This window comes from Bos indicus x Bos taurus, chromosome 5 (genome assembly GCF_003369695.1).
Source record: "Bos indicus x Bos taurus breed Angus x Brahman F1 hybrid chromosome 5, Bos_hybrid_MaternalHap_v2.0, whole genome shotgun sequence".
In the NCBI taxonomy this organism is placed as follows: domain Eukaryota; kingdom Metazoa; phylum Chordata; class Mammalia; order Artiodactyla; family Bovidae; genus Bos; species Bos indicus x Bos taurus.
In genome coordinates this window covers 94,772,628-94,784,389 of record NC_040080.1, presented here as the reverse complement: position 1 = coordinate 94,784,389, position 11,762 = coordinate 94,772,628, and the positions used below count along the sequence as shown (strand labels likewise).

The 11,762-nt window shown below is 47.1% G+C and overlaps 1 protein-coding gene across 1 annotated transcript; it reads left to right on the top strand.

Moving 5' to 3' along the window:
• The first annotated feature begins 1,512 nt into the window (after positions 1-1,512).
• LOC113893789 (glycosylation-dependent cell adhesion molecule 1) lies at positions 1,513-4,485 on the top strand. The gene is made up of 4 exons (XM_027543650.1): positions 1,513-1,711; positions 2,684-2,728; positions 3,509-3,730; positions 4,236-4,485. Exons 1-4 carry the CDS (start codon positions 1,648-1,650, stop codon positions 4,364-4,366), a joined length of 462 nt encoding a protein of 153 aa, XP_027399451.1. The 5' UTR covers positions 1,513-1,647; the 3' UTR covers positions 4,367-4,485.
• Positions 4,486-11,762: the final 7,277 nt, after the last annotated feature.

The window sequence follows — 11,762 nt, the reverse complement described above, 5'->3', positions numbered from 1 at the left end:
AACACCCTCCTCTGTCCCTGAGTCTGTTCCAAGGTGCCCTCTAAGCGGGGAGGTGGCCCATCAGCCAGGGGAACTGGGGAGGAACGGGAGGTGGGAGGCAGCCCAAGACACACTGCCTTCACTTCACAGCCTCGCTTAAGGAGAGAGCAGCGCCCAAGCCATTGCAGGGGGACTGCTGGCCCCCTGGGCTCTTCCCTCCTGCAGCCAGAGAGAAGAGAAGGCCCTGGCTGACACAGCTCACAGCTCTCTGTGGTCCACAGGTGGGACCTTACGCTCTGTGGGACCCCTACGTGCCCAGCAAGCCATGCTTCCTGCTGAGGACAGGAAGTTCAGTCATAGGGACAGCAGCCCTCACCTTCGTGGACATGATCCAAAAACAGGCTCCAGAGGGATCATCAAATCCTCCAGCCAGAGGAGGGCACAGGAGGTCAACTGGTTCAGTCCCAGGCCCAGGAACAGGCCTCAGGCCCTAGGCGCATCCCCCACCACCTCTCCAGATGCCTCTCTGGGTGTCCAGCTATTCTATCTTGTCTGCTTCTAGAACTACCAGCCACTGCATATATAAGACATAGGCTCTAGAGTGAGACTAACATAGGTTCAAATTCACCCAGATGTGTGACCTTGTGTAAGTTGCCTCACCTCCATGAATGTGTTTTTTTGTTTGATAAATAGCATATATTTTAACAACCATCATGATTTAAATAAAAGATCCCATGTACACACACTCAAGACAATGTCTGGCATACAGCTGGAATCCCTGGGAAAGCCCTGGGACTTCCCTGGAGGTCCAGAGGTTAAGAATTTGCCTTCCAATGCGAGGGATGTAGGTCCAATGCCTGGTGGGGAAACTAAGATCCCACATGCCATGGGGCAAATTAGGCCTGTGCACCGCAACTGGAGAGTCCATGTGCCACAGTTGTAGAGTCCGCATACCACAACTGGAGTATCCACATGTCGCAACGAAAGATCCCGCATGCAACTAAGATCCTGCAACTAAGACCCAGTGCAGCAAATAAATAAATAAAAATAAATTAAAAAAAAAAAAATCCTGGCCCTTCCTTTCCTGAATGCCTGGGGAGTGTTCATCTGTAGCCCCAGAGGATAGCCTAGCCCTTTCTTTATTCATTCACTCTGCTCGTCTAATCTGTCCCTACTCTCCTGGGGAGATAGATATTAATTTAATGATCACTTAAACAAAAATAAAATTCTACCAGTAATAAGTACCGTGAAGGAGGGAAACTCACACCCTGGTAGTTACTGTGAACATGTTTTTTTGTTTGATAAATAGCATGTATTTTAACAACCATCATGATTTAAATAAAAGATCCCATATACACAAAATCAAGACAATGTCTGGCATATAGGGAGCCTGGGGCTGGCTCCCTCGGCACATTCCAGGCCAGGAGGAGTGCTGGGATCTTGCTTTCCTGTTAACTGGTTTCCCAGAAGTTCCAGTTCCCCAAAACAAATGTATTCAGAATAGGGAAATAGGGAGGGGAAACCTGGTTTGTTCCCAGGTCCAATGCTGAACCAGGTTCCCAGAGCCGATCCCTGACCTCAAATAAATAAGGCCCCTGCCAGGCAGCAGCCTCCTCACCAGCACCAAGCAGCCTGCCCGGGGAAAACGGATGCTGCTACAGCCCCACCATGAAATTCCTCTGCGTCCTGCTTCTGGCCAGCTTGGCCGCCACCTCTCTCGCCATCCTTAACAGTGAGTCTGGCTTCCATCAACCTCCCCCCTGGCCCCTGGGGTCATTGAGCCATGGCTGGAGAGACCTCAGTGCTCCAAAGGCCTTTCCTTAATCCTTGTGATGTGTTGTGTGAAGAGGTCGGGAGATGCGTTCAGAGCCAAACATTCACACCTGGATAAACTTAGGGATGGAGGCAGGGGGCTTAGGACACATGACCCCAGGAATCCTGCACCCTAGAAAACCTGCGGCTAGGGCCAGAGGGCCAAATGGAACCCAAATCAGGGCAAACTACGGGTCAACAGAGATTCAGATTAGATTCCAGGTTCAGATGATGCTGGAAACCCCCGGTAGAGTCACTACCCCACCATGGAGCTTTCTGCTTTCCTCTGTACAGTGAAGCCAAGACATAGACACACATATATTCAACAGCTATTTATTGAGCACCTAATGTATGCCAGACACATAGTTCTGGATGCTTGGAATACATTCTCAAAATACAGAGATCTCAGTCATCATTGAGATTACACCCTAGGGGAATAAACCAACAGTAAGCACATTTACGGAGAAGGCGATGGCACCCTACTCCAGTACTCTTGCCTGGAAAATCCCATGAACGGAGGAGCCTGGTACGCTGCAGTCCATGGGGTCGCTAAGAGTTGGACACGACTGAGAGACTTCACTTTCACTTTTCACTTTCATGCATCGGAGAAAGAAATGGCAACCCACTCCAGTGTTCTTGCCTGGAGAATCCCAGGGACGGGGGAGCCTGGTGGGCTGCCATCTATGCAGTCATAGAGTCGGACACGACTGACGCGACTTAGCAGCAGCAGCAGCAAGCACATTAAATAAAGGCCAGTGTGTTAGAAGAGCGAAGGAAAACATAAAATATGGTAAGGGAGAGAAGAATGCTGGGGCAAAAGGGGCTGCATAAGAGCATCTCACATGTTAAATGTCTTCAGACCTTCAGAAAATGTAACCGTCTTATTTTTCAGAGCCAGAAGATGAAACCCACCTGGAGGCTCAGCCCACTGATGCCTGTAAGTCTCACACTGGCATCCTTTAAAGTAAGTCAGTGGTGGTAAAAGATTGTTCAGTGAGTGACGAACAACAAATTCTCCATCTGAGAAAGAGGTGGAGCAAAGACAATCCTTTCTGATGTTGGATCTTAATCCTTCCTACAGCACTAACTGGCCAAGCTCTAGGGGCCAGAAGCTCTTTGAACAGCACTTCATGCTGGTTATTCATTGGAGATAGGTATGGGGACTACATCTCACACCTGAATGCTAGCAGGTGAGGAGTTTCAGCTCACCCTGAGGTGAGGATGCTTCTGGGGCTCCTCGGTCCCAAGCTCCCTATCCCAAAAAAACCTTGAACATTGCAGGATTCTGCTTTGTGGATTATCCATAAATACGGTTTAGTCTCAGGCTAACTTCCTACACACACACACACACACACACACACACACACAATTTATGTGGCAAAAGCCAGAGAAGGCAGACTCAAGCAATACCCAAAATTCAGGAAAAAAAAACTGAACCCCCTCCTATGTGCTAGACAATGGGACAGGTATTTACATAATTATTCTCTTTTCATTAGGAAGGTAAATTTGCTAAAAGTGCAGTTCCTAGTCAAAGGCAGCCAAAACCAGGTGCTTGTGGATTTGGATGCTGGCATGGGACACCAACCCTGCTCTATGATAACTGGGCAATGACTCAACCCTGGTGGCCACCAGTGTTAAGGGAGATAACAGAGCACTGACTGGCTACTCCTCGTGTGCTCTTTCTCTGCCCTCACCTCCTCCATCATCTTGTTCCCAGCTGCTCAGTTCATCAGGAACCTCCAGATCTCCAATGAGGACCTTTCTAAGGAGCCTTCCATCTCCAGAGAAGATTTGATTTCCAAAGAGCAAATTGTGATCAGATCTTCCAGGCAACCACAGAGTCAGAATCCCAAGCTCCCTCTGTCCATACTCAAGGAAAAACATCTCAGAAATGCTACCCTTGGATCAGAAGAGACTACAGAACACACTCCCAGTGATGGTAGGAGATGGGGAAAGTGGGAAGGGGCTGGGCAAACAGTAAGCAGCAAAAGGGGGTGGAAGTGGTTGGGTTAGAAAGAGAAAGGAAGCTGTAGCAAAAAGGAATGAGAGAGGAATTGAGAGAGTAGCATTGAAATATATACGGTACTATACAAGTGGACAACTAATGGGAAGTTGCTGTACGACACAGGGAGCTCAACCTAGTGCTCTGCAACAGCCTAGAGGGGTGGGATGCAGTGGGAGGTGGGAGGGAGGGAACATATGTGTACCTATGGCTGATTCATGTCGATGTATAGCAAAAGCCAATACAACCTTGTAAAGCAATTATCCCCCAATTAAAAATAAATGAAAAAAAATTTTTTTAAGAAATGAGAGTTAAAAGCAAGTCAAAGAACCCATTAGTTGCCTTTGCCAGCGCTGTGGAAAGCTGTTGCTGGAGTGTGGGGGAGCAGTGAGGGTGAAGGGCAATAGCTCTACCCTGACTTTTCTCTCCCGATATTCCCCAGCATCCACCACAGAAGGAAAACTGATGGAGCTCGGTCATAAAATCATGAGGAATCTGGAAAACACAGTGAAAGAAACCATAAAATATCTGAAAAGCCTATTCTCTCACGCCTCTGAAGTCGTGAAGCCGTAGTAAGGGGGATGCCCACAGCCCAGGTGGGCCGCTGCAAGTGCCTGCAGCACCCACACCACTTGCCCCATCACCACCATCTCTCAGCTCCTCAAGTCCTTTATTAAAGCATTGCATCCCAAGCCTGGCTCTGCGTTGGCTTTGTAGCACCAGGAAGGAAGGCCCAAGGCCCCCACTCTACCAGGACTCTTCCTTTAGTCACCCCATTCTTTTGATTTTAAACTCCTCCTCCTCCACCGGCTTCCCTGGTGGCTCAGTCAGTAAAGAATCTGTCTGCAATGCAGGAGACCTAGGTTCAGTCCCTGGGTGGGGAAGATCCCCTGGAGGTGGGCATGGCAACCCACTCCAGTATTCTTGCCTGGAGAATCCTTATGGACAGAGGAGCCTGGAAGGCTATAGTCCATGGGGTTGCAAAGACTTGGACACGATTGAGCAACTAACACACACTTACTTATTTACTTACTTACTTACTTCCTCCTCAGTTTACAAATGTGTTCAAGTCTCCATATCCCAAAATATTCTTTGTGAAGTCTTGGCCCTTCTCTCCAGCTTCCCCTCCACCTCACGCACCACTGCCCCCAGGCTCCCTCACCCATGATGCCCACCTCACTGGCCTGCAGTGTGCCTTGCCCCCCCCACCAGCCTGCAGCAACTGCTCTCCCAAAGCCCACTGAGCCCAGTGAATCCTGTGCCTGTTTCACAGTCCTGATGCTCTTCACTCTGTCTGTAGAACTGGACAGAACATTCTAGAATGTTCTTCTCAGGGAGATGCTGCACTGTCCTGGTTCTCCAAGCTCCAGGTTCAGGTCCCTGCACATTCTCTGACTGCATGCTGTGCTCCCAGGCCCCATCCAGTGCCTTCTCATTCCTTCTTCACTTTTCTTCCTCATCTATACCCTCATCTGCCAAGACTTCTGCTTCAACTCAGGGTGGGCGACTCCATCTATACACACAACAAACATCCACCAAGTGCTTCCTACGTGCCAGATTCACCTACAAATGTGTGCCAATCTCCCTCAACTGCAGCCAGTTTTCACTGTCAAGGCATATGGAACTCATTGTGGGGGAAAGAGCATGGGAAAATAAAGTAATAAATCTCTTTTTTCTTGCAACTGGAGAGAAGACTCTTCAGGACAGATAGGATGACAGGAAGGGAGACATGAGATAATAGAAAATGTGTATATTGGTCTCTGCCCCTGGTTCTTGGCACAGAGCTCCTGAAACCCTCATAACTTCCTAAGTGATGACCACATTTAGGAGCATCCCTTATTCTAACATTTGGTCTTTGGCCCCATCTATGACACAGGGCCCCTAAAACCCTTGTAAATTCCTAAGTGATAAGGGCACTAGGAACATCTTTCGTTGTATTGAGGCAGCTCTGGGTGAGCTCCTGGATGGCAAACCATGGTTAGAAGCTGGGAATTTTCAGCCCCTCCCCCCACTTGTCCAGAGTGAGGGCAGGGCCTGGAAATGGAGTTAATAATTGATCATGCCTATGTGAGGAAGCCTCCATAAAATCCCAATAGTGCTGGATTCAGAGAATTTCCAGGTTGGCAACACATCCACGGACCAGGAGGGTGTGCAGCCCAACTCCACGGGGACGGAAGCTCCTGCCATCAGGACCCTCCCAGACCTCGCCCTGTGTATCTCTCCACCTGGCTGTTCATCAGTATCTTGTATCACATCTTTTAATAAGCTGATAAATGTGTTTTCCTGAGCTCAGACATTAGGGCCATTGTGTGTTCAGAATCTAGTGCATGGCTATTTGTAGGGGTTTTTTCAGGGCTAGGGTGGAGGCCAAGAAACTCTTAGTGAGAGTTCAGGGTGCAAGAGAAAGATATTGTGGAAATGCCTCATGAGTGCACAGAGGCTCTCTAGTGCTGCTGCACCTGCTGCTTGGGGAAGAGCCTGTCTGGTCGGTGCTCCTCTTGAATGTGCTCTTCAGTGGGCAGCTCATGGCAGAACAGGGGCAGAAAGCTAGCTTACTCAGTCAGGGCAGAATACAGTTGGAACACAAGAGGTGATGGCCAGGCATCTCCACGAGTTTCCTCCTGACAGGTGGGGGCACTGAGCTCAGCCAATCAAGTTGCCAATGCTTGCACCGCACATAGGAGAAACTCAGTGGTATCTGAGAGAGTAGCACCTCACCAGGATGCTCTCAGTCCATACCATCTCTTTCCCAACGTGTGAATTTAAACTCCAACTAAGAGAAACCTCCAACTGTTACGGAGTCCAAGCTCCCTCTGCTAGCCACATGATAGGCCAATGAATCGGAGACAAGGTGTTGAGTCAGCTCACCAAGAAGACGGCAGACTAATGTTTCAAAATAACCACCTTATCAGGGTCTGGATGCCAGGTTCTTTTGCAGATCAGAGATGGGGGGAGGTGAGGAAACAAACCATGCTGCTGCTGCTGCTAAGTCGCGTCAGTCGTGTCCAACTCTGTGTGACCCCATGGACGGCAGCCCAACAGGCTCCCCCGTCCCTGGGATTCTCCAGGCAAGAACACTGGAGTGGGTTGCCATTTCCTTCTCCAATGCATGAAAGTGAAAAGTCAAAGTGAAGTCGCTCAGTCGTGACTCTTAGCAATCCCATGGACTGTAGCCTACCAGGCTCCTCCATCCATGGGATTCTCTAGGCAAGAGTACTGGAGTGGGTTGCCATTGCCTTCTCCAAATAAAGGCCATTAATCTTGTAAATATCTCCTAGAATCGCAAGGGGAGGGTGAGGGGAGGAGAGAGGGATGAGTTAGTTTCTTCCTTCCTGCCATCTATAGGTAGACAGGGTTCTGAACAAAGGCACTTTAGTTTAACAGCCAGGCAGAGTGGCCAGATTCTGAGGAAGACCATTATGTATGATTATAATAACAAAAGCAATAGAAAGAAAGTTAAAGAAACAGTTCCATCCTGGAGTCAGAATTGGCTTTTTTCTGCAACAAAATGGAGGATTGATTTGGGTGTTAATTTTGCCGTAGAGGGATGAGGCCATGCCTACTATGCCTCCTCTCAAAGAGGGGCACTTAAGATATTTTGTCATCCTGCAATACATAGAACTTTAAAATAATTCTGCCGGTAGTCCCAATTTAACTCCGAGGTAACCACATCTATTTCTTTCCTGATTAATTCCCCTTTGTGTATGTTTCATCTTCTCAGTGACTATGTGTCCTGACGCCGCAAATTCCTGGGTGTGGGCATGGGAAATGTACACACCACTCAAATAACCATGTCCATTCAAAAGTTACCTACCTAATGACACCCACATTGCTCCCACCAAACCACCTGGTCCTTTCCTCCCTCTTGCTGGGCAACTGTCTACACTAGTTTCCTGGGTCCATGCTCCCTCTAGCGGCCTCACTCCACTTTGCATTGTCAAATCTGCCCATTCGTCCTCCTTGATCTAGAAATGAATATTGTGCTCCTTTCTAGTTCTGCCCTTAAAATCATTGAGGTGTGAAAATATTTCCTTTTTCTCTTCATGCATCCCAAGAATACTCTCTAAAAACTCAACATTTTTCTCAAGAAAATCTTCTCTTTTCCCCTACTTTGAGCAATAGAACTTCCTTCTTTTTCTCCTTCCCCTTACTTGCTGACTTTTCTCACTACGAGACTAAGACTTGTATCTCACATGGACCCCATGCCGCTTGATTTCCTGAATAAGTCTGATTTCTAGAGACAGAATGTTCCAGGTACAAGCTTTGTTCATTTCTCTGTTATCTTTCAGTTTGTGATAATTCCAAATTGAGTTTTTTTTTTCACTTTCACACACATTAGTATTTTCTCCATAAGAGGGGTCCTGGCCTTTTTATCAGTATGAGGTCCACCACACGTCTGTGGTTAATCCCACAGCAAGTTGAACAATGTCTGAATACACAGGGCCAACTTGATAAAGGTACAACTCCAATCCAACTTGAAACTGTGTAGCAGGAAATAATTCTAGGAACCTGGGGACAGGCCATAAGCAAAACCCCTCCATGGTTCCTTCTGTGACCCTAAGTGAAATTCATAAGAGCATAGATAATCGGGATCTGGGACACTCAATTGAGCATCACTTACTCATGCTCCTACTAAAGATAAGCACAAATAATCTGAAGTAAAATTAAGTTTTGTGCTCTGTACCCACATGGAACTGTGATAATTTCTTTCCAGCTTCAACTGTACCTATAAAGCTGCAGGCCAGAGGTAACCAGAGTATTTTGCCTTTTTAAATCCACTGTACTGGGTCCTCAAAGACTTCCCCAGTGGCTCAGTTGTAAAGAATCTGCTTGCAATGAAGGAGACTGAAGAGATGGGAGTTTGATCCCTGAGTCGGGAAGATCCCCTGGAGGAGGCCGTGGCAACCCACTCCAGTATTCTTGCCTGGAAAACCCATGGTCAGAGGAGTCTGGCGGGCTACAGAGTCCATAGGTCACCAAGAGTCAGACACGATTGACATGACTGAACACACAAACACGCAGGTACTGGGTCCCCAAAGGCCAGTCCTTGATTTTATCATCAGGGCCATAGGAAGGCCCACCATGTTGTCATCCCTTCCCACTCTGAATCTGGTCAGTGGAGAAAGCACCCAGAGAACAGAGGGCAGAAGGGAGGCAAAGTATCGGTTTATTAATGACCGTACCACAACCCACAGCACTCTGACCTCTCTGGCCAGCTGAGCTGGAGAATACAATTGAGACACAAGACTGAAGGGGGCCTCCTCTCCTTCCTGCCTGCCTAAGCCACTGCCCAGAGAGGGAAACAGCAGACATTCACAGGGGAGAGGCGGGGCGGGGAAGCCTATCCAAGTGTGTATGTTTGCATTAGGAGACGGCAGCAGAGAAAGAGAAAGTGCTATTCAGGAACGTTCCTGTTTATGCATCAACTCCACTCGGTGAAACATGGTCCGAGAAGTGTTCTGCCTTACCAGCTGCCATAGAGTCTCATCCCACAGCCACTGAGAGAAAACTTTTTTCATCTTTTATTAGTTTTCTCTTTTTTGTTGAAGCATAGTTGATTTACAATGTTGTGTTAGTTTCTGGTGTGCAGCAAAGTGATTCAGGTTTATATATAGAGATATGTATGTACATCAGTTCAGTTCAGTCGCTCAGTCATGTCCGACTCTTTGCGACCCCATGGATCGCAGCACACCAGGCCTCCCTGTCCGTCACCAACTCTCAGAGTTTACCCAAACTCATGTCCATTGAGTTGGTGATGCCATCCAGCCGTCTCATCCTCTGTCATCCCCTTCTCCTCCTGCCCCCAATCCCTCCCACCATCAGGGTCTTTTCCAGTGAGTCAACTCTTCGCATGAGGTGGCCAAAGTATTGGAGTTTCAGCTTCAGCATCAGTCCTTCCAATGAACACTCAGGACTGATCTCCTTTAGAATGGACTGGTTAGATCTCCTTGTGGTCCAAGGGACTCTCAAGAGTCTTCTCCAACACCACAGTTCAAAAGCATCAATTCTTCAGCACTCAGCTTTCTTCACACTCCAACTCTCACATCCATACATGACCACAGGAAAAACCATAGCCTTGACTAGATGGAGGTACATATATACATATATATACAGCAGCTGCTCTTTGCTGGAGCAGCCGTGAAGAGATACCCCACGTCCAAGGTAAGAGAAACCCAAGTAAGACAGTAGGCACTGAGAGAGGGCATCAGAGGGCAGAAAGACTGAAACCACAATCTCAGAAAATTAGCCAATCTGATCACATGGACCACAGCCTTGTCTAACTCAATGAAACTAGGCCATGCCATGTGGGGCCACCAAAGATGGACAGGTCATGGTGAAGAGGTCTGACAGAATGTGGTCCACTGGAGAAGGGAATGGCAAACCACTTCAGTATTCTCACCTTGAGAACCCCATAAACAGTATGAAAAGGCAAAAAGATAAGACACTGAAAGATGAACTCCCCAGGTCGGTAGGTGCCCAATATGCTACTGGAGATCAGTGGAGAAATAACTCCAGGAAGAATGAAGGGGTGGAGCCAAAGCAAAAACAATACCCAGTTGTCAATGTGACTGGTGATAGAATCAAGGTCCAATGCTGTAAAGAGCAATATTGCATAGGAACCTGGAATGTTAGGTCCATGAATCAAGGCAAACTGGACGTGGTCAAACAGGAGATGGCAAGAATGAACGTCGACATTCTAGGAATCAGTGAACTAAAATGGACTGGAATGGGTGAATTTAACTCAGATGACCCTTATATCTACTACTGTGGGCAGGAATCCCTTAGAAGAAGTGGAGTAGCCATCATAGTCAACAAAAGAGTCCGAAATGCAGTACTTGGATGCAATCTCAAAAACGACAGAATGATCTCTGTTCGTTTCCAAGGCAAACCATTCAGTATCACGGTAATCCAAGTCTATGCCCCGATCGGTAACACTGAAGAAGCTGAGGTTGAATGGTTCTATGAAGACCTACAAGACCTTTTAGAACTAACACCCAAAAAAGATGTCCTTTTCATTACAGGGGACTGGAATGCAAAAGTAGGAAATCAGGAAACACCTGGAGTAACAGGCAAATTTAGCCTTGGAGTACAGAATGAAGCAGGGCAAAGGTTAATAGAATTTTGCCAAGAGAACGCACTGGTCATAGCAAACACCCTCTTCCAACAACACAAGAGAAGACTCTACACATGGACATCACCAGATGGCCAACACTGAAATCAGATTGATTATATTCTTTGCAGCCAAAAATGGAGAAGCTCTATATAGTCAGCAAAAACAAGACTGAGAGCTGACTGTGGCTCAGATCATGAACTCCTTATTGCCAAATTCAGACATTTAAGTGAAGAAAGTGGGAGAACCACTAAACCATTCATGTATGACCTAAATCAAATCCCTTATAATTATACAGGGGAAGGGAGAGATAGTTTTAAGGGACTAGATCTGATAAACAGAGTGCCTGATAAACTATGGACTGAAGTTCGTGACATTGTACATGAGACCGGGATCAAGACCATCCCCATGGAAAAGAAATGCAAAAAAGCAAAATGGCTGTCTGAGGAGGCCTTACAAATAGCTGTGAAAAGAAGAGAAGCAAAAAGCAAAGGAGAAAAAGAAAGATATACCCATTTGAATGCAGAGTTCCAAAGAATAGCAAGGAGAGATAGGAAAGCCTTCCTCAGTGATCACTGCTAAGAAATAGAGGAAAACAATAGAATGGGAAAGACTAGAGATCTCTTCAAGAAAATTAGAGATGCCAAGGGAACATTTCATCCAAAGATGAGCTCAATAAAGTACAGAAATGGTATGGACCTGACAGAAATAGAAGATATTAAGGAGAGGTGGCAAGAATACACAGAAGAACTGTACAAAAAAGGTCTTCATGACCCAGTTAATCATGATGGTGTGATCACTCACCTAGAGCCAGACATCCTGGAATATGAAGTCAAGTAGGCCTTAGGACACATCACT

Excerpts from the sequence above, each read along its gene's own strand:
- LOC113893789 (XM_027543650.1), top strand. The coding sequence starts at position 1,648 with ATGAAATTCCTCTGCGTCCTGCTTCTGGCCAGCTTGGCCGCCACCTCT. Across the intron at positions 1,712-2,683 it reads CTCTCTCGCCATCCTTAACA|AGCCAGAAGATGAAACCCAC; the intron begins GTGAGTCTGGCT and ends CTTATTTTTCAG. Across the intron at positions 2,729-3,508 it reads GGCTCAGCCCACTGATGCCT|CTGCTCAGTTCATCAGGAAC; the intron begins GTAAGTCTCACA and ends TCTTGTTCCCAG.